Source organism: Fistularia commersonii, chromosome 11 (assembly GCF_037954325.1).
Source record: "Fistularia commersonii isolate RoL2024-O1a breed Wild chromosome 11, RoL_Fcom_v1.0, whole genome shotgun sequence".
NCBI classification, from domain to species: Eukaryota; Metazoa; Chordata; class Actinopteri; order Syngnathiformes; family Fistulariidae; genus Fistularia; species Fistularia commersonii.
Window position 1 is genome coordinate 11,906,319 of NC_141294.1, and position 25,902 is coordinate 11,932,220.

General features: G+C 38.7%; 1 protein-coding gene across 4 annotated transcripts; it reads right to left on the minus strand.

Annotated features, from left to right (window-relative positions):
* Positions 1 to 892: 892 nt before the first annotated feature.
* On the minus strand, positions 893 to 25,685 carry arhgap27l (Rho GTPase activating protein 27, like). 4 transcript variants are annotated; one of them, XM_086154945.1, is made up of 21 exons: positions 25,624 to 25,651; positions 24,113 to 24,177; positions 19,938 to 20,064; positions 17,955 to 18,892; positions 12,134 to 12,337; positions 11,560 to 11,700; positions 9,952 to 10,107; positions 9,790 to 9,852; positions 9,554 to 9,649; positions 9,282 to 9,356; positions 7,415 to 7,482; positions 7,248 to 7,335; positions 6,699 to 6,800; positions 5,821 to 5,919; positions 5,672 to 5,741; positions 5,240 to 5,356; positions 4,946 to 5,044; positions 3,263 to 3,340; positions 2,512 to 2,646; positions 2,280 to 2,385; positions 893 to 2,158 (listed from the first exon to the last, which is right to left on the minus strand). In XM_086154945.1, exons 3-21 carry the CDS (start codon positions 19,966 to 19,968, stop codon positions 1,972 to 1,974), a joined length of 2,853 nt encoding a protein of 950 aa, XP_086011071.1. In that variant the 5' UTR covers positions 19,969 to 20,064; positions 24,113 to 24,177; positions 25,624 to 25,651; the 3' UTR covers positions 893 to 1,971. The 4 variants fall into 4 exon arrangements, with proteins under 4 accessions (XP_086011071.1, XP_086011072.1, XP_086011070.1 ...); XM_086154946.1 differs by lacking the exon at positions 24,113 to 24,177 and having other exon boundaries at positions 6,699 to 6,785; positions 25,624 to 25,685; XM_086154944.1 differs by lacking the exon at positions 24,113 to 24,177 and having other exon boundaries at positions 25,624 to 25,685.
* Between the last annotated feature and the right edge of the window lie 217 nt (positions 25,686 to 25,902).

A 25,902-nucleotide genomic window follows, 5' to 3' on the forward strand; every position in this document is an offset into this window, starting at 1 on the left:
AATGCTGCTGGGATGCCACTGGTACTTGATAAATATTTTGTCATTACGCAGTATTTAGCCATGTTAAGTATTGGTTTATTGGGAAATATAATGGGAAGCAACACTAATGTTTAGCTTCTTACCATTACTAAATCATCTCAATGTTAGATAAAGCAAGAAAGTCTATTTTCTGCATGGAATGATATCCTACTTTACTGGCTAATTTATGAATTAACTGGTTTTTCAAACCAATTCCATCCATCCATCCAACCATCCATCTTCTACCGCTCAGCCGGGATTGGGTCACAGCAGCCGAAGCAGAAAGGCCCAGATCTCCTTCTCATGCCCCGAACACATCAAGGTAGGCGTCAAGAAGGCATCCTATTCAGATGCCTGAACCATTTCATCTGGTTCTCTCCATGTGGAGCAGTGATTCTACTCTCTACCCTCCCCGATGGCCAAGCTCCTCGCCCAATCTCTAAGAGAGAGCCCAGACACCCTGTGGGGAAACTCATTTCAGCTACTTGGATCCGCCACCTTGTTCTTTCGGTCACCCATAGCTCGTGACCATAGGTGGGGGTAGTGACGTATTAGTTACGTCGGGGTCTCGGCAGAATATTATCTTCATGATTGTGAAAACTGTGATCTCGTCTAGTGTGAAGTCGTATGCAATCACCAATGCGGACCATACTCTTGAACTGATCAGTAAATGTCAACGAACAACCTGTGTTACAGGGTTCGGTATCCCATACTTCCGGAAGCCTCCTGCAGGATTCCCCTCGGGAAACAGTCGAATGCCTTGTCCAGATCCAGAAAAAATACATTGCTCCTACTAGATTTGAGGTTCAACAACCCCACAGATCCAAACCAATTACATTTTTTGAAATGACAAGGAAAAAAAGGAATCACCATATTCATATTTCTTCATTTATTTTAAGTCAGTAAAATACTCTTATTAACATATTTCCCTTTCTGAGTCTACAGTTTGTTTTGTTAAGCATCTGGTATATAAACCTATAAACATGTAAAACACCAAAACATATCTTTAACTCAATACTTTACAGCAGCATTTCCAGTTTCTAATTATTGAAGAGCCATTCAACATTTTGCTCTCAGTCGTAGACGAACTCCAGTTAAGCCAGCAACCAGTTTATTACGACAAAGAACGGTATTTTTCTGGTAAGACAATCCAGATCAGAATCTGTATACATTGTTAGCTTAGCTTAACATCAAAAGTAAAGTCAATTTTACATTTCTTTAAAAATAATTTTTGAGGTTTTTACCGCACTGCTAAGTCTGAGATGAAGTACAGTATATTTCCTGCTGGATACCAATATAATTTGGTTGTTTTGTTATTTTAAATGTTAAAGGTAGTTGTGACACTTTTGTCAGTATATCTACTTCCAATCATGTGATGTTTGAGTAAACAGTGACTGTCATCGACAATTGCTGGGTTTAACTTGCTTAGTTTAAGTATCAAAAGCACAAAAAATGTAAATGTACATGTGACATTTTCACTGTTTTTGGTACTTTGCTGCTTAAGCATCACTGTCTGTTTCTGTGAATCCCAGCTAACTTATAATCAGTGTCTTAGCATTGCTGTCAATGTCTGTGGTGTACCCCTTGCTTAACATCAACAGTTGGCTAGTCTCCATCCACACACAGTATATTTTCAAGATTTTGTAATTTTCTGTTAGGCATCTTGGTTGTCTCACAGACTACACCCCATGTTCCAGATTGTCAGCACCTCAGCAGCTTCATGTTTTTCCAGTAGGTTCCTGTTTGAACCCAGATGAAAGATGGGAGTCTGTAATGATGGGGTCCAAAGTCAGTTGTGAAAAAAAAGGTGCTAGATGTGTTTTTCCTGAAACGTTTCAGATCTAGTCCATGTCAGGAATACATGTTTCAGTCCAGATTTCTATGTGGTTTTAACCTGGATTCAAAGAAGTTCAAGAGTTTTTTCAGGAGATGGTGGAAAAGTCATCGAAGATCCTAGTGAAGGTTTCTTTGTGAGAAGATATTTTCGAACTGGTTGAGCATCAACTCTACAATCTGGCTTTGGAAAACCATGTGGACCGCCATGTTGGCTGATTCGGTCTGGGGACTTAGTAGTGTGGGGCCAAACACAATTGCAAGGCTCTGCACAGACATCCTATTGGACTCTTTGTGCTCAACAACCCTGTGGAGATACAGAGAATAACATCATGGCCTGCTTGTTTCTCAGTTTTAAGGATGCCCAGCTCAACAACCAAATTTCTCAACCCCTACCTCACCCAGCCCATCACATTAATGATGCTCACCTGCACAAATGCCTAAAAAGCATTTCCATAGTGTCGTGGTTTGGCAGTGGCAGAGAAGCGACCAAGTCCTTCATGTAGGACACTCTCGTATTGAAATCTGGAATCTCTGAAGATAAATACACATCAAGAAAACAGATATTTAAAAACACATAAGCTGGATAATGTTGACACACTTTTCCCGTGTTTATGTGATGTGTGTTGGGCATGCAAGAGTGAGGACTGGTTTACTGACGAATGGCGGCGATGAACTTGTCAAAAGCACTGAAGGGGAAGAGCGGCTCTGGAAGTTCCCTGAGAAAGAGCTTTAAGGCTCCAGTGATAACATGGATCTCCTGCCACTGGCCATCTTCCAGGTCAAGCTGCTCCTCTGCCGCAAAACCAGAAAACAGGACGAATAAAGTTAAAATAATTAATCATAAAGGTTGATTCTCTGTGGCGACCCCTGAAGGGAAGGGGCAAAAGGAGAAGAAGAAGCCATTGCTGGACATTATCTGCACATTGTGACATAAACCATGATTTCATGATTTCCTTGAAATTGTTGTTGAATCCTTCCAGATTTAAGTATTAGAAAAAATATTTACCAAGGAAAAAAACCTATTACTGAACACTATTTGTGAGCTAGCACCACTTATGTGTGCATTCTGATGTTACTACAAATTAAATAGACATGGCCACCCAACCTGTAACTGCTATTACTCAATTCTGGAATGACGAGTCATTGAAGTGTTCACTTATAAATACATTTAAAAAATCCAAATCATGTAATGTAAATATCTTAAGTGGAGATTAGTGCCATTGGTATAGCAGTTATTATGTGATGTAACTTATATTGCGACCTTGACTTGTGAGTAGCAGTTGTGACTGTTTTGTAATGGTCAGTGGTGACTTTTGTAAAAGATGCATAGCATGTGCTGGGACTGAAGGGTATTCACACACACATCACCGGCAACCACAGCAAGCACAGCTGAGAGTGACTTTTTTACCATGATCTGCTTTATGTCGGAGCTTCTGGATCACTGCAAGGTTTCCGCTCACTCTGTAGATCCCATCTACATCTAGGCCTGAGGACACACAACAGAGAGTACAACACACAGACAACACACAATAAGCACAGGACAGATACACAACATACTTGGGTCACACTCGGGTCACTGGCTGTTGTGTGACTCCAAATACACTTAACAATCCAAACAGCCACAATTTTGGTCGAATGTTTTTGTTAGGTTCAGGGAACATTTTAGGATATTCAGGGAGTGTTTAGGGAACATTTTAATGGGAGTGCATATGGGAATGGTCCCTCGATGTCTCATGTATAATGTTCTTTTATTATCACTTCTGGGATGATAATCAAAAATTGTTAATACAACCAAAGACAATCAACAACTCACCGTATTTTTCGGACTATAAGTCACACTTTTTTTCATGGTTTGGCTGGCCCTGCGACTTATACTCGGGTGTGACATATATTAAAATATATAAAGTAATTTCACATGTTATTATTTCCACACTAACAGACACGAGAGTGCGCTCGATGCTTGTGTGCCAGTATCTGCCCCTTGTACTACTCCGGTACCACGGAAAATTTTAAATTTAAACATCAACTTATAAAGATAACTGAGAGAGACTGAACACAAAAAGCAAAAAGCAGAAGGTACTCTAACTGCAATGAAGCAAACAAAAAAAACCTGATAGAGGGCTAAAAGCTAGATGGCAGTTCTTGAGGAACAAGTTCACAAGTGGGTGCCTGGACGACGTGGTGCCGGGAGACTTGTCAATGGTGCAGTTACTGCTTTACTGCTCCACTCCCAGGCCGTTGGCAAGGCGATGAATATAAATGACTTTACGGGAGGGCCCTCTTGGTGTTACCACCTCATGCTACGCAACCGCCTCTATCAGAACAACCAGACACCTGTTCAGCCAGTTGTTCTTATTCTATTGTTATTAATACTGTAACAACGCTGCAGTACTGTCTAGAGGAATGTTCAGAGTTTTGTGATTTCCTACAGGCTGTGAATGTGTTTTGGGATGAGACAGAGCACAGAGACAGAGAAGATGAATTGGAGCCATAGTTGCTCAACTGTTATAATTGTTCTAAAAAAGAGAAGGTTTAACCAGCAAATCGTCATAGTTGGGCACGTCTGCTCGGACATTAGACTGTAACTTGCCTTTCAAGGTGAAATATCTGTTCTTGGTCTCTGATTTTATCAAATAAGTTTCCCCCCCAAAATGCGACTTGTAGTACAGAGCGACTTATATTTGTTTTTTTCTTCTTCATTTACATATTTTGGCCACACCGACTTGTAGTCCAGAAAATATGGTAACTGTTCCTTTGATACCACCTAATAACATACCAGTAAGTTTAAATAACGTGTGAGAATGTTGCAATACAACTTGAAACATCTTAACACCTGCACTCTAATACCTTCACATTAAACTCATAGTCATATTCCCATAACCCTTCATGCCACCCTGCTGCTAAATGTATGTCCTTTGTATGCTATAAAATTAAAAATCTTAAATCTTGGATCTTAATAGGAGCGTCTTCATGTGAACTACTGAGAATCAAAGTGTTGCATACACTTTTTATAATTTTTGAACATCAGGAGTATTACATTTACGTTTCTGTCAAAGTTCTAAATATCACAAGAGATCCTCAGATATGTTACCTCTCCTTTCCACAGCCCGGATGCACTTCTCCATGAAACGTGGCACAGTGCTGTTCTCTCTCTGGCACAGAGTGTCGAGATAGCAGCCAAATACGTTGTCTGACAAGGCAATAAAGACATCATTCAACACAATCTCACAGCATAGACAGATTAGCACTATTACCAACAATTACCTTAACATTTTCTGAGATTATGGTACATTTTAGTACTTTTTCAAAACTTTTTCAAAAGAAACTCAATGTTCAAACTTTGTTATGTGGACATCAATTTTAAGAAGACCTGTTTCGACCTTACCCTGAATGTAGCCTTTCTCTTTGACGCTCTGTAACGTCGGCCTCCGTTGAAGGAAGCGCCGCAGTTTGGTCCGAACACGCCTCTGCTCCGAGTCAACTGCCGAGGATGTTCTACTCACTGCCAACGAATATGTTAGACATAATATTTCACCAGGAAAATACTAACCAAAACTAATGCACATTATAAGATGACCTGATCTTCTGTGTCTTTGTGGCCCAAACAAAAGTAAAACATGTAAAAGGAGCGGTAGCCAGAGCTGCTTGGGCTGATTATGTTATTGTTCTTCTTCTTCCCCTTTCGACTTTTCCCTTCAGGGGTCGCCACAGCGAATCAACCGTCTCCAACTAACCCTATTCTCTGTATCCTCCTCTCTCACACCAACTACCTTCATATCCTACTTATGACATTAAGCTACCAAAAACATCCACTTACCTGTCCGTCTATGGTCTTTGTCCTCCTTGTCTGACCCTTCATCTTCATCATCAGTCAAGTGGTCAAGATTCTGTCAAAAGTCAATCAATCAATCAACTAATCAATATCATCAAAACTGACATCACGCCTGCTTGTGTGTTTTTGATTACCAGCTTGATGATTGTTCCCTGTACCACTTTCAGCCAGTCGTTGATGATGCTATCTGTGTCGTACTGCATCAGATACTCACAGCCCTGGCGAGTCTTCAACTGGAAATTTGAGCACACACACACGCACGCACACACACACACATGCACGCACGCACGCACACACGCACGCAAGCATGCACACACACACGCACGCACGCACGCACGCACACACACACACACACACATACACACACACACACATACACACACACACACAAAAAGGATTTCACATAATAATATCACATTCTCCTGGAAAAGTTTGAGACATCTAACTATTTATAGAACAGAGTGACACACGGCACAATTTAACAGTGGTAGAGAAAGACCGTGGGAATGTGGCAAAACAGCAGTGTAATCACATTTTCATACCTGCTACCATGGGAACATTTTGCAATAGCCCTGTATTATGAAACATGTGTATATAGACATGGCAAAATGCCTACACACACTACACACTTACACTACAGACATGAATTACAATTATATAAAAGATACAATAGAACTACTATAAAATATTACTACAAAATTCCCAACAACACAGGAAACTAGAGTGCAATTAAGAAACATGGAATAGTCACCACAGCCAAATTGTATCTAAGTTAAGAGTATGCGTGCAAAGCAATCACTGAATAGAGGGTAGCTGATGCAATGGAAGAATAGTTTGGCATTTGTCATGGTAAAATGGATCCAAAGAAACCATAGTAAGTGAATTTGGACACTGACATATGACAATGTAACAAAAAAAGCAGTATGGCTATGTGAAAAGTACAACTGGTAACTATAAAGGTAGGTGTCCTTTATAATATGACAGCTGTGAATCATAATGACGACAGTCTAACCTCCAGTACATTCTTCTTGGACGACTTGTCTTTGGAGGCCCAACTGACTGATGCTCCCCTCAGATCCACAGTGAATTCTGGAACAATCTGAGATGTTTTGGTCTGAGAAGGAGGAGTAGTCACAATCATCAGCGACACAACCATTATCTAAATTGAAGCCGTAGTCAGGGATGAAATTGAATATAGCATGTAATGTTATTTTCCTGGCTTCTGTTTGAATCACACTTAAATATGTAAACATCACTCAAATTTCATTCCTCATACATTACTCAAATTATGTTTGTCTTTTAGTTGAGTTATAGTTTATGCAGAAATACTTTATGTTGATGATGTGACCATTATATAGCTTTGGAGTCTCAGCTACCTATCTGAAGCAGATATGTTCTATAACTTGTTTTCAATTGACCATTAAATATCCCAACAAAGAATATAAATGATTTTTAGCTGCATGATGGGAAACATGCTAGGTCATGTTTTCTTTTTAACTGGGTAAATTTAAAGCTAATTGTGTGTGTCGTGGTGCCCCTGGCTTTTGCCCATGTCTCTCACAGTGACAGCAGCAGAGGCTGATTTTGGGTCCCGATAAAAAGTAAGGATCCCTCCATGGAGGACAGTCCAGGATTGGCCCCAGTTCTTCCTATGAAACAGAAAACATTGAACATCAAACTGAAAAGACCTGAAATGTTCTCACAAACTGATTAGCGTTTCAGTCGCACCGTATCTTTTTCCCATGATCTGATACTTTGGTCTTGTTGAGGATTCCTGCTTTCTCCAGCGGGCTGCCCTGCAGAAACAATTAGGAAAGGTGTGTGTCCATAGGCCCTTTCTCTTAAGGACAAAGTCAAGTGATTCAAGGAGCCGAAGAACCAAATCTATGAATCTTAGCCTGATCTGAAAACCTGATATTTTTTTTTACAGTAACTGAAAACTAATCACAGGCCCCTTTAATACCTGAACACCGCTGGAATCCATTCTGGAACTCCTTGAGCACAGTAACTTATTCTTGAATGGATTCAGTGAAATCTGGAAATGACTTATCCAGCTTTGGAACTGACTTAAGGACATCCACAATGCCCCACAGGATACAAGCCGCCCCCTCAAGGACCCCAGGAAGACTGTTTAAGGACCCTCATGGACTCTATTTAATGACTTGCCGATTCATCACTTAAATAATTCCAGTCTGATTGGATTTTAAACTTTAAAGCAAAGGAACAGAATGAAATCTGCTGATGTTTGAAATGACATTGACACAATTTGTTGATCACACTCTGGGCCTCTAGGTTTTCTGAAGGCCTGTGGGGCTGCTGGTACCAGCAGGATGCCATGGATATTTCCGCAGGATATTTGATGTCAGTGCCATGGAAACAAAAACAAGACAGTCAGTGCCTTCATTAGTGAATTAGATTGCAGACCTAAGTAAAAAACACCTGGCACAACTCTGGCACAACAATTTCCTTCGGGATAAATAAAGTTGTTCTCATCTCATCTCATCTCAAAACTGATGGGAGTCTGTCATCTGACAGGACAATTTACTTGTCTGTCTAAACCTAAGAGAGAGCTAGATGAGGTCAGATAGGTTGAATTAATTAAGAGGAATAAGGCTATGAGGGAATTTTCTCAAAAATGGGGGCACATCGCCTACACAAAATGTATAGAATCTTCAACGTCTGTAACTAGTTTTGTCTTAAAACTACAAACTGTAGAATTCTATATTGAAGACAGGACATGAAATTTCACTTAGTAAGCAGGATATTGCCTGGATTTTTAATACGATCTAGACAAGTCAAGACAAGACAAGACATGAGCCACTTAGACTACTTGGAATCAGGGGCCAATAATGACAGTCATCATAGAAATAAAGGTGATTTATTCATTCATTTAACCTGAAATACTCCAACCTCTTGATCTCTACTTAGGGTCTACAGTCCAGAGCAGTGGAGAGTGTGGAAAAGAGGTGAAGAGACAGGTGGAAGTAGGCTGGAATGGGTAGAGAAACGTGTCAGGTACTATGCAACAGAAGACTATCAGCCAGAATGAAAGGAAAGGTGTACAAGACAGTGGTGAGACTAGCGATGCTGTATGGCCTAGAAACAGTTACAAAGACGAAAAAATTATGTGGTAAAATTGTCAAGCGTTAATAAAAAAAGTTGATAAAAAGGCGATAAAGAAGTTGAGGACCACACGTCTAGAGGAAGACCAAAGAGAAGATTTATGGCTGTAGTGAGAGGGGATATGAAGGTAGTAGGTGTGAAAGAGAAGCATACAGAGAATAGGGTGAGAGATGGAGAAAGACGGAGAAAGTTGATTCGCTGTGGCAACCCATGAAGGGAAAAGCCGAAAGGAGGAGGAGGAGGAGGAGGAGGAGGAGGAAGAGGAAGAGGAAGAGGAGGAGGAGGAGGAGGAAGAGGAAGAGGAAGAGGAAGAGGAAGAGGAAGAGGAAGAGGAAGAGGAAGAGGAAGAGGAAGAAGAAGAAGAAGAAGAAGAAGTTTATCCTCTCCATTTTCATCTTCCCTTCTCTGTCCTCCCTCTCTTCCAGCCAAGATTCCTACTGGGCTTACTGCGTGCACAGTTGCATGTTTGTACCTGATGACTTTCCGCCATTTTGCTGGTGACCTCAGTGACATCAGAGAAATTTCTACGGTGGCTTGAAGCAAGAGTCTAAAACAGAAACTTTATCAAGACCAAGTCCTGCAATGTTTTGATGGACATCGACATAAAAAAGAACAAACTGTAAATTACTCATTATATAGAAATATACAGAATACATTTTTGAACTTGATCAAAAAAAAAATTGTGCCCTGAGTTGCAGTGAATTTGTGAAGCCAAAACTATGAAACCTTGTTGGTTTGACTCACATCCTCTGCGATGCTGTGTCTCCAAGCCCTGACCTGCTGAGATGGCCTCTCCTCTTGAACTCCATTTCCCATTATCCTTGAGGGCAATACTGGAGGCTGGAATAATCCAAGTCAATGGAACTATTAGGGGTCTGTGTGTGTGTGTGTGTGTGTGTGTGTGTGTGTGTGTGTGTGTGTGTGTGTGTGTGTGTGTGTGTGTGTGTGTGTGTGTGTGTGTGTGTGTGTGTGTGTCTTACCACAGTAAAGACAGTGTCTTCACTCGACGTGTCAATGGGATAATCTTCTACTGGCAGTGGTGGCTTCATTTGAGAAAAAAACAGCATAAAACAGCAATTAAAATATTTTTCCTCATCAGATGACACCTTATCATTCACCTTTTACAGACATATGAGTCATACTGGGCCATCATCAGGTATCCTAGGGCTTGTAGACCCACTGGGTGATGAGGGGGGGAGTGACTCTGGTGCAACCCAGGATGTAGCTCCTGAGGTGGGGTTGTAGTAGTAGAACTTCCCTGACACTTCATCCACCAGCTGCTTCCAGCCACACACCCCCTGTGTCCATGGTAACACATCAATAAATATTGGTGGGTTCCCAATGTGAGATAACAATGACTCTACAAGGTGTTTCATTTTCTAAATCATCTCTCATTTACACAACATTCCTCTTTTATCATGATAGAGCAATGATGGTGCACGGAGTAGCTATACCAATAGAGCAATTAACATGACACAAGACTCTTTGCTCCTCAGTTTTTCAATCACTTTTTGTATTTGGCCTTAAAAGGACTAAGGGAGAAGGATGGCACAGTAGTTAATGCTTCAGCCTCACAGGGGAGGCTGTGAGGCCGGCAGAGGACCTTTTTGTGTGGGGTTTGCATGTTCTGTGTGGGTTACTTCTGGTTTCTCTGGTTTCCTCCCAGAATCCAAAAAACAAGCAGCAGATTAATTGGGAAAATTGCCCAGAGAGCAACCCTGAGTAGGATAAGCTGGAGACAATGGACGGATGGAATGGCTAAGGGAGAAACTCACCAAAGTGATCATTCCAAAAAACATCCAAATACATATTTCTATTGAAAAGTATGTATGAGTTAACATGTAAAAACAAAAATTGAGTTGACTTTGCGGTTCAAGGATCCAGCTAAGCAGAAACTGATGCGACTGTCTTCAGGCATGGCATCTGTTTGTTTGTGTAAGAAAGGAGTGACAATATAGCCAATAAATGAAGTAAACATAGCTTGATTAGTAACAACATTCATGTACATGCACTGGGCGAATTGTTAATGTTATTATAACAGCTTTACATCAGGTAACACTTTTTTTCACGTCTCCTTGGAAAATAATTGGTGAGCATCTACTTTTGATATTTTTGTTGCTCAGAAGACAACAGAGTACCTTGTGACCTGAGACCTTGAGTACTAGCAGCTCCATTAGTAATCTAAAGGTTATGTAATATTGCTTTAAAAAAGGCATGTAGCCTTCACTGAACCCCCGTACATTCAGTCAAGGCCAAATAGCCCTGGAGAACAATAAACAATACTGAAAAAATAAAATTGTGACATTATATGTAGTTATCACAGTACCCGCTTCAACACAAATTTTTCAAGGAAATAAAATGAAATTTTTCAGGGGGGATATTAATTGATCAATTAGGGGGAACCAGAATAAGCGAAAAAATAGTTAAAAAAAAAAAGAGTAAAAAACAAAGAAAACAAGTCATCATACATAGAATAGGTAAAAAGAACTGGGTTATACTAAATTGGGTTCTAAAAATAAACCACATAGTATTATTATGTGTTATTTTGAGTAAAGCTCAGGTCACTGATGCACAAGTCATTATAAGCAAATATGTAATGCAAGAGAATGTATTAATTGCTGAAATAAAGCTTAAGGAAAACAATTCCAACCAACAGGAAGGTACATCAGTTCTTCAATGCTTTTTTTCCCTAATCAATGCTCAGACATGTTGACATCTTACCGACTTGTGGTTTAGTGTTATGTTTTCACCTGAAAAGAGGAAGGCGAGGTTGGTCCCCCTGATGGGTCCAAGACAGAGTCAGACTGGGAGGCGCGGGGGTCCGACCAGGTAGTCTGTCTGGTGATCGGATGGTAGTAAAACTGCTTCCCACTGCCCTGGTCAATGTGAACCTGCAGTGGCAGCAGGAGCTGAGTCATACTCAAGTCAAAATTTAAGTCGTACATGAACTAAACAGCCTCAAAATGCCATCTTAGCTCCATTCAGCAACAGATATAAGGTTCCCATAACATTACAATGATAATGTTATGTTAACTTACTGACATTGAACACCTCATTCATCTGATGAACACAAACAAGAACACTCGAGAAAAACTGTTAGCTGAGTAAAAGATAACCGCATAGTTAGTGAGAAGTGACCTCAGCAGTAAGACGGTAATGTAAACTTTCCGGGGACATTACCATCGCAATTACTCGTTACCTGATTCTTAATGATGAGCAATAATAGATACAGCTATCATTCATGTTCTATTCATTATTTCCGATGTTGAAAGGAAAATAATGTATTGGAAAATAAATTATTTTTCAGCCAAGAAAACCACCAACCTGCCATCCATCCACTGGGCTGACGGGGGAGTCAGGGGTTGTCACCACAGGGGAGGATACAGATGAGAAAGGGCTACAGTCTGAGTTGCTGGGAGTGGAGTTAGGGGCCAGAGGGGTAAGGTCAGAGGCAGGGGAGATGGATGACTTCTTCAGAGAAGATATATTAGCGTAGACCGGAGACACCAGGCCAACTGAAGTGGCATTCTGTGAAGAGACAGAAATTCAAAGTGAAATTAAATATTTCTCTCATAAGTGGAAACGCTACCGGTGCTCCTTTCTCTGACATTACAAAATTGCATATTTGTAGCAAAAGAAGTGCCCCCTGTGATCAGAAGGGCTTATTTACCAGAAAACTACACAAAATTTCTTTTTTTTTTTTCATTTCTTTTAGGTCACAATAAAGCAAGAGAGTTGCAACGCATGTTAAAGTCAAAATGATTTCTTCCTAAGGCTATAAGCATTTTTAAGAATATTACCCACAATTATTTTCACCAGCAATGAAAAAAAAAAAGATTGGACAAAAAAATGTAAGAAAATCACCCAAACTGGTAAAAAATTATCAAATTACAACACACTCCTATCTTAATGACAGCAAACCCTGTCTGGGATATACAATTTACAACTTGTATCTGATGAAGCTAGAAAATTAAACAGAATTTATGTCAATGGACTGATACAAAAAACAGCTTCATGTACTTGTCTAGACTAACCCATAATGCCTGTGCGTGGTACAAAAGTACCGACCCAAGTCAACAGGATGTCAACCTCTTGTTGACCTACTGAAGACTGCAGCAAATATGGGCATAAGCCCCCCGCCCCACCCCCCACGAAGCAGAACCATTCATACAGTTCAAGGCTTTCCCAACCCCGTACAAGCTGCAATCTAAGCCATCAAGACAAGACCCTCTTCCTCCTATGTGTAGCCGTGCCCCATACAAAGTGAACAGTGAGCATTTTTTTTGCAGAAGTACAGCATTTAAAAAGACAACCAGTGAGCAGGTTCTCTTCACGTTGCTGAACAATCAGAGGTGGTTGGTCAAGAAGATTATTCCCATCTGCTTAAAGACACTGATTGCAGCTCGTTTTCAGTGAACCATTAATTGCTGAGGCAAAATGACAGAAATTGCTCACAGGTAACTATACTAGATTTCTTATGAAGTTAAAGACTGGTTGCAAATTTCATGTTGAAACATAGAATATAAGTGTGAATATCTGGAGACAGGTCAGTCATGGATTCTTACACATATAGGAAGGCAATATTTCAATGAGAATATGCATACAACCAGCTGCTTAAAGTGTTGAAATGAACTTGCCCAGCAGATGTAGTCGGAAAATATTTTGAGTCTTTTAAACTATAACAGTAAGATCTTCCAAACACAAAACAAGATTTTTAACATTACTGACAAGGCCACTGACCCACAGTCCTGGAAGGGAAAGCAAATCAAATGATTTCAATGAATGTTTGAATATGTTTCCCGTTGTATCCAGCAGGTTGCGCTCCATTTCCCTTCAAAATAAATCCTGCCATCTGTGACATCATTACATCCTGTGACATCACAGCATCCTGTGGTGTCATCACATCCTCCATTCACTGAACATCAGTCAGCAGACATCAGCAGTAGCTACAACTTAAATGGCTTAGGGAAAATGACAGCATGTGACTTTGCCAGCTAAAAAAATTGCTCATTAGATCACTTCAATCCAAAGGCCATATTTATCTTCAAAATGTGTGAAAAACCTTCCCCTAATATATTCCAAAAAAGTAATATTGAAAGAATAACTACGAGTAAGTTAGATAAGCAACTGATATACTAATTTCAGCATTTGTTTTTACAGAAAAAATGGGGCTTGGCAAAATAAAAAGAGCTGATCTGAATAACTGAAATTATGATGAAACACTGAATGAAAGAAAATCAAAAGTATTAAATCACTAATCCCCTATCAGACACACAGACGGGCACAAAAGCACATGATATATACCAGCAGGTAAACACAAGAAGTGCTTATTGCAAATTGACTGGGACATGCATGCATGCATTTAAAATCCAAGGTGCTGTAAATATTGTATTCTTTTTTTCAATATGTAACTTTGATGACGTCAAATGTTTGCTATACTTATTTTCACTTTTGCACTGCTATAAAGAAAGGTCAAGCAGGGACAGCTGTGGCAAATCAGCCATCGCTTCAACGGCATACTGGATACGTCAGTAAAATGTTATTGTAAAAGCTAATTTTTAGTCTGCATCAAATCGACAGTGCAGTTTATATAATTTCCCACCTCAAAGTAGAACTCGATGTGCAATTTCTGCACCAAGTCGAAGTAAATCTCACATTCAATGCCAGACGCATTACGATAGTGCTTTGTCTGTCGATGTATATTTTAACTGGATAAAATTTCAGATGCTGAGCCTGCATTCCTTTTTTTAATTGGCAGCTCAATTGTACTTGATCCAAGTATGGGAGGACGTCAATGTTTAGTCCTCCAAATTGAAATAATGTTTTATCCTTTATTATATGCTCATTTACATTGGAGCATTTACAGTATGTAGGACAGAATCGTAAACTATCTCAGATGCCATATTAATATTCTTGGCCCAACCTTTGGTGTATCTGCCAACATATATAACGTCCTTGGAGAAAATTCAGTCAGTTATCACTTGATAGGTTAAATACTGAAAAAAACAAGTTTTACCATTCAACTTCAATCCAACAAATCCATCTTTTGACATGTAGCATGAGAAGCAATAAGATCTCAATTATATATCTAGGCGTTGATCTTAATTCGGTTATTACAAAACTATATGAAGCTAATTATGCTCGGCTGATCATTAATTAAGTCTGTTTATATCCAGATAGAATCACCACCCATTTCTAAGTCTTACATCAAAAATTAACTCACTGATTAAAACAAGCCTAGACTACTTCCTTGGTAACCCTAAAATCTGGTAGAAAGAAGATAAAAGATACAAGAGATAAGATAAGATAAAAGAAAATACTACTAAGATGTGCATACAATGTACACTTTATCCCAAACAGGCAAGGAATTACATTAAAAACGTGGATAAGCAGAGCTAACAACATACTGTACCTTAAGGCAGAATGGAAAATTAAAAGGTTTTGAAAATCTTGAAAAAGAGCACTAACAAGAGAAGACTGAAGGACACACAAAAATGATAGTGATACAAGAAGGGATTATGTGACAACTTGTAAGTCCATGAGTGGACATAGGATAATATCAAGATCAATTTAAAGTTTTCAGCGCTAAGGGAACTTAAACACTTGGGCAGAAAAGGATTATGTGTTGCTTTGTTGCCCCGTGTTGCCCTCCAAAGAGACAAAAAGGGCTTGGACTCAATTGTTGAATGATATGGGGTTCAAATGTTGCTAATTCTTATCATGTATTTTGTGAATGTCCAAATATCACATATAACTGGCTAATATTGCTGATTATGGCTTACATCTTAAGAAAACTCAAAAATCCTATCTCAAAATATTAGAATATCATGAAAAAGTAATTTTTGCTTTTTTAGTTGCATTACAGAAGATAAAAAACTTTATCACAATATTCTAATTTTCTGAGACAGTCCTGTATATTTTGGAACAATGGTACTAAATATTCAATCTATGAAATGTGAATACTTACAAACAACATTTCTTGCTGGGGGGAGAAAAGAACTAACCAAGAAGTGGTTTCAAGGTGTGGCACCAACATTAGAAGATTGGTTGAAAATTGTACACAAAATTTACATAATGGCAAGAATAACACTTTTGGTGAAAAAAAAAAAATCGATAAGTTCAAGGGGTTGTGGTCAAAATGGATCAGTAATACCAGCCTAAGGATATTAGATTTTCTATCATTATTATATTTATCCTTTATAATCATTATATGAATTTGCCATCTATATCTGACAATTAAATCTTACTTTGGACATGAGTAAATGTAACATGCCATTCCCATTTTTAACGATTGTTCTTGTTAATACGAAAGGGAGACAATATGAGACAGAAACATATGTGTTTTGACTTTCTGTATTTTGTTTCCATTTTGCTGGCATGAATGTTAGAATTACTATCCATATGTATTGTTAACATACTCTGCATTCGTTTAGAAGGTTTTTTTATTGTTAAACTTTGAAATGCCTCCCAAATAAAAATAAAATAAATAAAGTATAAAAATTATTTTATAGTAATTATTAGATGCTTCTCCTTCTTCTTCTTCTTCTACTCCTTTCGGCTTATTTTTCTCATTCTTTCTGTTTTTTTTTTCAATACTTTCCTACAAAATAATTGTACAAATACATTATTATTTGGTAATATTGTAATTAGTACATTAGTCAGATATAATTTTGCATTATTTATTAAAAATTGCTAAGAAATACATAGATAAGAAAAAAATTAAATAAGCTTCGAGGTTCAATGTAGAATTGAAAAGGGCATTTTGGCCCCAAAATATTTTTAATATGTAATCTTTAATACTTTGAAACTGAAATTATCAGTATAGATTTTGTCTCCACACCAAAATTCTAAAAGCTTGTTTCCTTAAGGTATCTACAAGTTGTAATTTTTGTAAAAAACAAGGTTTTTTACAAAAAGGTTTTTTTATACTAATGAGGTGCTTTGTTGTTTTCTTCTCTGGTATGTGTCCCTCTCCAACCTCCTATTGACAATTTCACAGTACATTATATTGTCGCCTCCTTAAAATAATCGCCTCAGTCACTTTTTCAAGTTTTTCAGAAAACTTAAAAAACTGAGCCATATGTTGAGTTAGGATTTTATTTAGGCAAAAAAAATCCTCTTTGTCAAAAATGGCTTCAGAAATCATTTTAAGAAGGTGACAATATGAGAAGAAGCAGGTAGATTCTTGCAAATTTACCAGTGATTACCTGTACATTTTCTCATACTATATTGGAATGTGCATCTTTTCAAGCACTTGGGAAAAAGAAATTAATTAACAAGTCTGATGTCCAAGGGGACCAACAATGAGTTTCAACCAAACCATTTGATTTGACAAAAATACTTCAAATGTATCCTTCTTCTTTTATGTGGCCATTACCTCCTCACTTTATTTCAGTGAACAGTACTCCAATTTAAGGAGATTTGCATGATTGTTCTATATTTATTTCTTCATACATTATGTCATACATTATAAAGTCAGTTTAAAGTGTTTTCATGTCTCATCCAAGAGGCTTATTGTGTTCTTAATATATCTTAATATATCCACAAAACATCCGAACAGCACATGTTAGATGTTTTGGAGAGAAGGTCAGAGAAGCCAGACTGAGATGGTTCGGTCATGTACAGAGGAGGGACAGTGAATATATTGGTAGACAGATGCTGGAATTGGAGCTGCCAGGCAAGAGGTCTCGAGGATGACCAAAGAGAAGATTTATGGACGTAGAAGGTAGTTGGTGTGAGAGAGGAGGACACTGAGAATAGGGTTAGATGGAGAAAGTTGATTCCCTGTGGTGACCCCTGAAAGGACAAGCCGAAAGAAGAAGAAATCCACAAAACATCCACAAACTGGGCTTCATGTTAGCGGTAGAGTTTCATGTTAGGCAATCAGAAAAGGATGAAGCAGGTCAGAGGAGACCAGCCAAGGTCTGATGATGTTAATACAGAGCCTGTAGTAACGTCACGGGAATCTTAAATGTTTACTAAAAGATCACTGTACGTCTCGAGGGCCCAAAAGCAACACCCTTACTTTTTAGAAACCAGATGGATGACATTTATCTAGAAACTCAGGCCTGCTGGATGGTAGAGGTAAAATAGGTGAAATGTGTTTAGAGAACTCCAAAATTCCAGTTGAGCTCACAGATCCTACCTTCTGTAGGGAAGAATCTGAAGGAGGCTTTGGTGGGTCAGCAGTGCTCTCTCTATTTTGCACCAGAGCATCCACATCAATGTTCAGGTCTTGGATTGACTCATAGATGTGGCTTGATTCTTCCTCTTTATCAGGTTCTATCTCCTCAGCAACGCCACTTCCTGTTTCACTTGACTCCTCTTCTAGCGCCTCCTCTTCCTCCTCCTGGTTGTCCTGACAATCAGGAGCTGTCTGCAGGTTGCTCTGTGTGGGGGCAACTGGTGTCTCTACAGCAATGGGTTGGGTCTGGATGGAGGGCTTTCGTAGAGGGTCTGCAGGACTGAAACTAGGAACACGGGTTTTCCCAGAATCCCAACTCTTGTCCTGGTTTGCCAATAGAGGTATTTTGTTCAGTGCACTATCAGCCTTGGTTGAACCACTGGGCAATCGGGTCTCGCCTGCTGGCATATTGGGATGTCGCTGGGGTGTCACTTCCAGTAGCCCTTGCTCATGAAAATCCAGTGGCACACCAAAGGTTGACATGCGATTCTCTGTCTTGCGGTATCCGGCCTTGCCCTCAGGTCTGAGACGGATAGTCACTTCGTCACCTGGTTTAGTTCGAGTCCCAGCAGGTTCATCCAGCGTCTTTGGAACAGGGACTGGGACAGGTACTGGTACTGGTGTTGGTGTTGGTGTTGGTGTTGGCGCCACCACAGATAGCAGTGCAGGCTCATGACTGGGCTGATCAGTAAAGTCCAGTGGTGACGGGACATCAGGTAGCTCTTTGACGTAATTTGCAGGAACATAGAAGGATTTGGAGGTGTGGTCATGGCGCACCTGCCACCAGTGGTCATTGGTCTTGGCAAGCAGAACATAGCGCTCATTAGGTTTGATGGAGACCAATGTCCCATCACGATCTTTGTACTCGTACTTGAACTCGACAAGGACTAGGCCCAAGCCTGCAAGACAGACACGCCCACAATTAAGGAAGTCAAGGAACGGTGGCATTCTGCTAATGTTGCTGATGATGCTGTAAACTTTGATTGTTATAACAGCTCTAAAAGTGGTTCAAATACCCATATTTTCATAGTACTAATGTTAATGTAAGCGCCACTAAAACAATGCTACTGCAAGCATAGACATCACTATTATTTCTACCTCTAATCCTTTGGGTATATTTTCTGATGCAACATTGATTCCATTGATTTACAACTCAACAGCTGATTTAACTGTTTGGCCTGCATGTAACACCATTGTTGTCAATTCTATTAGCAATGTCACCACTTTATCTTTAATATCTACTTCTCCTTTCAGAGTTGTAATTTATTGGTTGACTAACAATACTGCTTATGCTATTGTTACTATAACTAATTGCTTGCATTTGACTTCCATTACTTGTTATTTTCTTGGCTTATGCTAGCTGAACCCTTATCCTGTATCAACCCTGTTACTTCTAGGAAATGTATATTGTGTGGCAAAAAAAAAAGTATTTAGTCAGAAAATAATCATTCTTTAAAAATCTGACAATGTGATTTTCTGGATATTTTTCTCATGCCATCTCTCATTGTTGAAGTGTGCTTATGATGAAAATACAGGCCTTTATCATCTTTTTAAGTGGGAGAACTTGCACAGTTGGTGGCTGACTAAGTACTTATTTGCCCCACTGTATCTACTAATGCTGCTGAAGTAATTGCCATCATTGCTTTCTGCTGATATTAGTGCTGACATGAAGGCTATAATAACAATAGGTGCAACTACTTACTGGTATCTATCTTACATTAATATATACTATTCCAGACTTTTTGTGGTGTAAAAACTTTTCTAATACCACTTACAACAGCGCCACGACTGTGACTAATGCAAATCTTAGATGCTATCTTTCTATATTATCAGAGCTAAACATAGCTGATGCAAATGATACTGGTACCCTAAATTATTATATAAATACTAGTTAATGCTATCTAATGCTTATGCTATTACCCATAATGTAGCATGAGGACTCACCCCTGCTGAGAAGAGTTGAGGTTGTTGCCATTGTGACAACCTTGGGCTCCACAGGGGCCCACCCCTCAAAGAGGGCAGGTCACGATGATGATGAGGAGGAGTCAATGGTCAACTGGTTATTAACCCCCTGAAATCAGAGAGATAGTTGTTTTATTAGTATAAATACTGCGAAATAATAATATAAATATTATAGAGAGAAATCTATTCTCAACTAAAAATAACTAAATGTTTTAGAGAAAGGGTTTCTGCTCTTTTAAAGTGTCAGAGTCAGCACCAAACCAGTTTGGAAAAAAAAGATTTAAGTGAGTAAATTTACTAAGCGACTGACAGGGTGTAACTTTTTTCATCTATGGAGAAGCAGCTGAATGAAGCGGAGGAATGAATGTCATGTTCTGATGTGTCATGACTTGTCACACAAGAAAAGTGCTTACAAAGCAGCCTCTAGACAACTGAAATCCTGCCTCCAGTCAACCCTGCTATGTTTTTCCTGTGACACCTTGAACTAAATAAACCAGCCTGAGAATCCTAGGAGTTTGCTGAATTATTGATAAATCAGGCAAAAGAAATGCTCTTTGGTAATAGGAGAAAGATTTTCCAAACAGATTTTTTTTCTTTCACTTAATTATTTCAATATCTGCAAGTTAAAAAAAAAAAAAGTTTAAAAATTTAGAAATTTTATTATGTTTTTATATTTTCACATTCTATTATCGAAATATTAAAATGTTGCAAGATGGTTGCCTTTGTTTTTAATAAATCTAACTTTTGTTTAATTGTTATTGTTATTGACTTAAAATTCAGTTTTGAATTTCAGCAATTCTCACTTTAAAGCCTTGTTTTCCTTTCGGCTTTTACCTTCAGGAATCACCACACCACAGAATCAACCTTTTCCATCTAACTATTCTCTGTATCCTCCTCTTTCACACCAGCTACCTTCAAATCCTCTCGCACTACATCCATAAATCCTCTCTTTAGTCTTCTTCCAGACCTCCTCTCTGGCAGTTCCAATTCTAGCATTTGCCTACAATACATTAAAGTATATAATCTTATTCATTATAGTAGTATATTGTTGTGTTTTCCTTGTCCTTCCCTCTTTTTTTTGTTTTCTACACCAAAGGAGTAGCATTCCAATTTCGTTGCATTCTATTGTTTTACATTCCATTGGATTCTTAAAAGAACCTGAATGTTAAATTAAACAGTACATACACTTTTCGTATTTCATGTCATCTTTTTTAAGATTATTTGGTTGGTTGGAATAATTAGTTGCAAACAAGTTGTACTCCATGCTCTCTTGCAAGTAGTTTCTGCTCCTCAGCATCTTCCTACATTTCCTGCTGCTTCTACATTACAAAATATTGTATTTATACATAATGTCTCAAAACTTGCTGATTTTCATGCAAGACTTCTATGGTGTCTTCTCCAAAACAGAGACATGAATCTTTGAGATGGGAAAGTGTCACCTTAAGAAGTAACAGTTGGCCTTTTCCATACCTGCGGGTATACTGATAACCTTTAAGACGGCAGCAAATTAAACTACTGGATTCAGTCTTATAACACAACAACCAAATGGGACCTTCCAATATTAAATGGAGGAGCTGTGAGACTGTTTCAACCTTACACTACAACACGCAGTGCTGACAACAATAGCAGGAGACTGATCTCAAGTTGGTTTTGTTTGGAGAGGGAAGCGTCCGCTTCCTGTCTGTTCAAAGGTACGCCCCCCCGGACTTGGTAGACCACACCTCTCAATAATATCACTCAAGTTTCTTGTTTAATGCAAAAGCCAAACATTTTAGGATTTTGATAACATATGGACATGTAGACAATGAGATGCACAGAACTAGTAAGCAATTTAAGAAGAAAACTATGACGACTCGAGAACCCCAACAGCAGTGATTTTTATTTGACACGAGACATTTTTAGACACCGAGACCATTCAGAGGGGGTGAAGAGAAGAGAGAAAATGAGGACAATAAGAGACAGCCAGACAAAAAGGGAATGTTTTTCAAGAGGGTTTCATAGATCCTTGAATTTTTGGAGCAAAAGACTACACATTCAGAGACAATGAAGAATTTAGAGGAGAGAGTGGAGGTGATGCACTGAAAGTTTATACATGGGGATAATATTTAAAGATGCACATCATCAGATAGTGAGACTTTGAGAGACAGTATGTGAGAAAAGTAGCAAAAGTGAAAACATGAAGAATCACTGAGATAAATGTTTTCATCGACACACAAAATGTGGGTTCTGGACACAAAGGGGCACTTGAAGACACTCAGAAGCCGTAAAGATGTTTAGGGACGTTGAGACAGTGTGGTGTAGTGTTTAGAGACAGAAAGAACAGTCCTTCAGCTGGAGGTTAGAGGCTACAAATATCTCTAGCAAGTGGAGGTTCCCACTAGGAGCAGTGTGTGTGTGTGTGTGTGTGTGTGTGTGTGCCCATGCACGTGCAGGCGTGTGAAGGTCCCAACTAAGATATCTAAGATGGAGAGACAAACACTGGTGTGTGTTTCCTGTCTTTGTAAAAAAAACAATAGCTGAAGTTCAACTCGCTGAAATAAAGTTCATCACTTTACAGTGAGTCAATGGAGTCCAGTCCTGCTGAAAAACTGCTTAAGGTTATCGATATTTTCAATATTTTTAGAACTGTACTTATTACAATTTATCAGGACTTTTGTGTTTATGAGTTGGTTGGTTTAGTGTCATTCCTAACTTATTCGGAAATGATTAACCGCTGTTCTGATATCAAATTTATTTTTTAATTTATTTCATTCAACATTTCATTGTATTTTTTAATGAACATCCATGACTCCCAGCTAAGGACCGATAATGTGATTAAATTATCGTATAATATAACAGCATGAATGTTTGATTTGTCAAGGAAAGCCAAAAGACGACAAATCAACCATTCTGTAAAAAAGGACAGGAGATTTCAAAATTAGACTGGCCACAATATGGAAAAAAGGTCCTTTTTAAACTTTCTCAACATCAAGCAACTTAATTGTTACTGTTTTCTCATTTCCAAATGTTAACCAGCTTTGAGGTGAATTTAAGCAATTTTTATGACATTTTATGTAATTTATTGCAGATATCTTATGGCTGGTTGTGGACAATAAAGTGCAATATGATGCATATAAGTGCTAAAATAGCAAAACAACTCCTCAAATAAATGGATATTCAATGATAGAAATGGATACTGGCAAATCATGAAGCAAATCTTATATTCCACACATGGTTCGATGAAAAGATATTCTTGTAGGATAAAGAAAGACACCCACGATTTTTGTTCCAGGTACTAGAAAGTTGTATGTTATTGTTGTATTGTATAGTTTCTGGTATACTTTACCACTTTCTAGTCTATACAAACCATTTATGACTTTAACTATGAGGAAAATGTTATGCATAAAATTGGCATATTCAACAGAATGAATACCTTAGTTTAACTTCAAAATCATGCTCGCACTTAAGGATATTTAACTTTTCCAATCAACTGGAGTTTGTAAGAATTAAAATCAACCATTTTGAACGTTTTTCTGTCTTTGTAGGATAAGAAGGTTTCTCTGAGCAGTTGGAACACTGGAGGCCTTTATGTTTTCCACAAACACAAACCTGCTCAGGTGACTCACCTGGAATGCAACTAACCCCTCCCACTCTGTTTGCGTTGGGCACACCCTCCCCCGGGGGTGGACAGCAATACAAATACGCTAACACACAAGTGCATTTGTACAGATGCACACAAGACTGTCTCATAAACATAAGGGCATGGAAATGACAGTGTCATAGGAGACACAACTTTCTAGTCCATCAATCAGACATCACCAGAAACCGTCAGTCTAGAGATATAAAAAGAACACTAAAGCATGTTTTTTACATGTCAGCAGGTTTGACTTTTTACATCCATCTGAGAGTAGCAGCAGAGACACACACAGGGCATCAAAGATGGTCTGCTGTCGAGGCAACACTACTAAATGCCATACATTTTCATTTGAGCAGACATTTCGTTTTCTGTTTGGCTGTCAAACCTGTCCTACTCCACCAGCTCAAATTACAGCCATGAAAAAGGCTCCTAAATCCAGAACTCAAGGATAACCTTTAAAAAACACCAAGAGTCAACCAGAACCTTCTTAAAACTGGATTGAAGACCTGGCAGTAATTTTTGAGCATTTCGTCTTGGATACCTGCTCACACAGATCAAAAATCCACTGGATGACAAGGAAGTTTCTTGAAAGCTGCAGGAATCCAACTAAAATTGACACAAAACAAGAAAGCACTGAATAGTTCAAACTAAATTAACGAAGACAACAACTCAAATGAGACAAAGCAAGATATTCATTTCCAATAAACCAAATTACACAGTTAAGCAGAGGTTATTAAGAAATAAGCAGGCAATTAAATGTCAAAGTATATAGACATTAAAATAATAACTACAGGGTGAGACTAGAAACTACAATTCTTAATGTAGTCTTAGCCTGGCATAATCCAGGGATAGAGAAACAAATGTCAAAAATTCGATTTATGCTTATAAACACTAGAACACACAAGCGTGTTGGGAAAAAAAATAGAAAAAAAATTCTTAGGCCATAGAACCACAATCCCCAGGAGGAACATCAGCCAGGGGCAAAAAAACCAAACAAAAAAAAAAAGAATATTCAAATTTATGGCAGTACTTTAATGGGTTGGAACCAGGACCTTGGGGAAATGAGTTCTTACATGTAATGCAATTGAATTTCTGTACAAAAAGCCAAAAAATGAACTGTTACTTAATGACTCCAGATAGAGGGATTTTTTTTTTACATTTATGAAAATGTATTTGTTCTACTGCTCAGATATACAGTAAATGTGGAGAGAAACTGGAGCTCAGAAGAGTTAAAATTATTTGGAACAGTCTAAAATAGTATGTTCCTTTTTGTAACACATTAATTTAAATATTTACGTATTTGATGAAAATATAAAAATGGTAAATTGACACTGACCGTGACTGAGATATTTTATAGCGAGCCTGCCATGTGACCGCACAATATAGGGATTTTAACAAGTGAAGACGAATATTTAAAAGTAATGTAAACACATGCAAAAGGCTTTTTGCTGTTTTTCAGGTTCCAGCATATTTTCCCTGCAATTCCGGACAATTTTCAAGCACGAGTTACTTTAAGGTTTTTGCCTCTTATCGTGCAAATGTTATCAAATTTTTTATATTGTCATTGTATATGACATTGTTATATCGCGCGGTAAGAAATGATAGGTTTTCAAGTGGGAACTTGCATATCACATTTATTGAGCATTTATCTGACTTTCTAAAGATGTGAAGAAACTCCCTTCCTTCATCCATGTTAGAAGCGACAGAGACAAAGTAATTTTCAGGGTTAATGTTCACAGAAGTTCGCCATTTAAATTGAATTTTAGTTTCTCATTTTAGAACTTTGAACCCTGAGAAGAGACCTGAAACAACCAGCGGAGAAAAACACACCCTACAGAGCATTCCGACCTACGCACGCGCGCTCGCTCGCTCGCTCGCTCACAGGTCAAATTCCCATTAAAGTTTAAACACTGACCCAGAAATGTGTATCCAACTCACACCGAGGCGAACGAAGCGCGGTGAAGTTGAGTTTTAGAGAAAAGTCGAATTAAACAAGCGAAAGTCAAAGATAGGAGATGAGAAGGGATAGTGTTTTTCTGTTTTTGTTTTTACCTGCCGCGACAGTGAAGTTCTACCATCCTCTTCGTATTTCTTCTTCGCTGTTCCTGAAGGGCGAGCCCGCCTCACTATAACACCCCCCCCTTTCTTTCTCTCTTTTCGCTTTTGCCGCCCCTTTCGACCTGCGCCTCCACCACGCCCACCAGCCTATCGTACGTCCCCTCCCCCTCCTACCCACTTCCTGTTTGGTTACCCGGTCAACGTCCACACGTAGCTACGTTGCCCCCTCGCGGCACGCGGTGTGTATTGTCATTGACTTTAATGGGTAAAGAT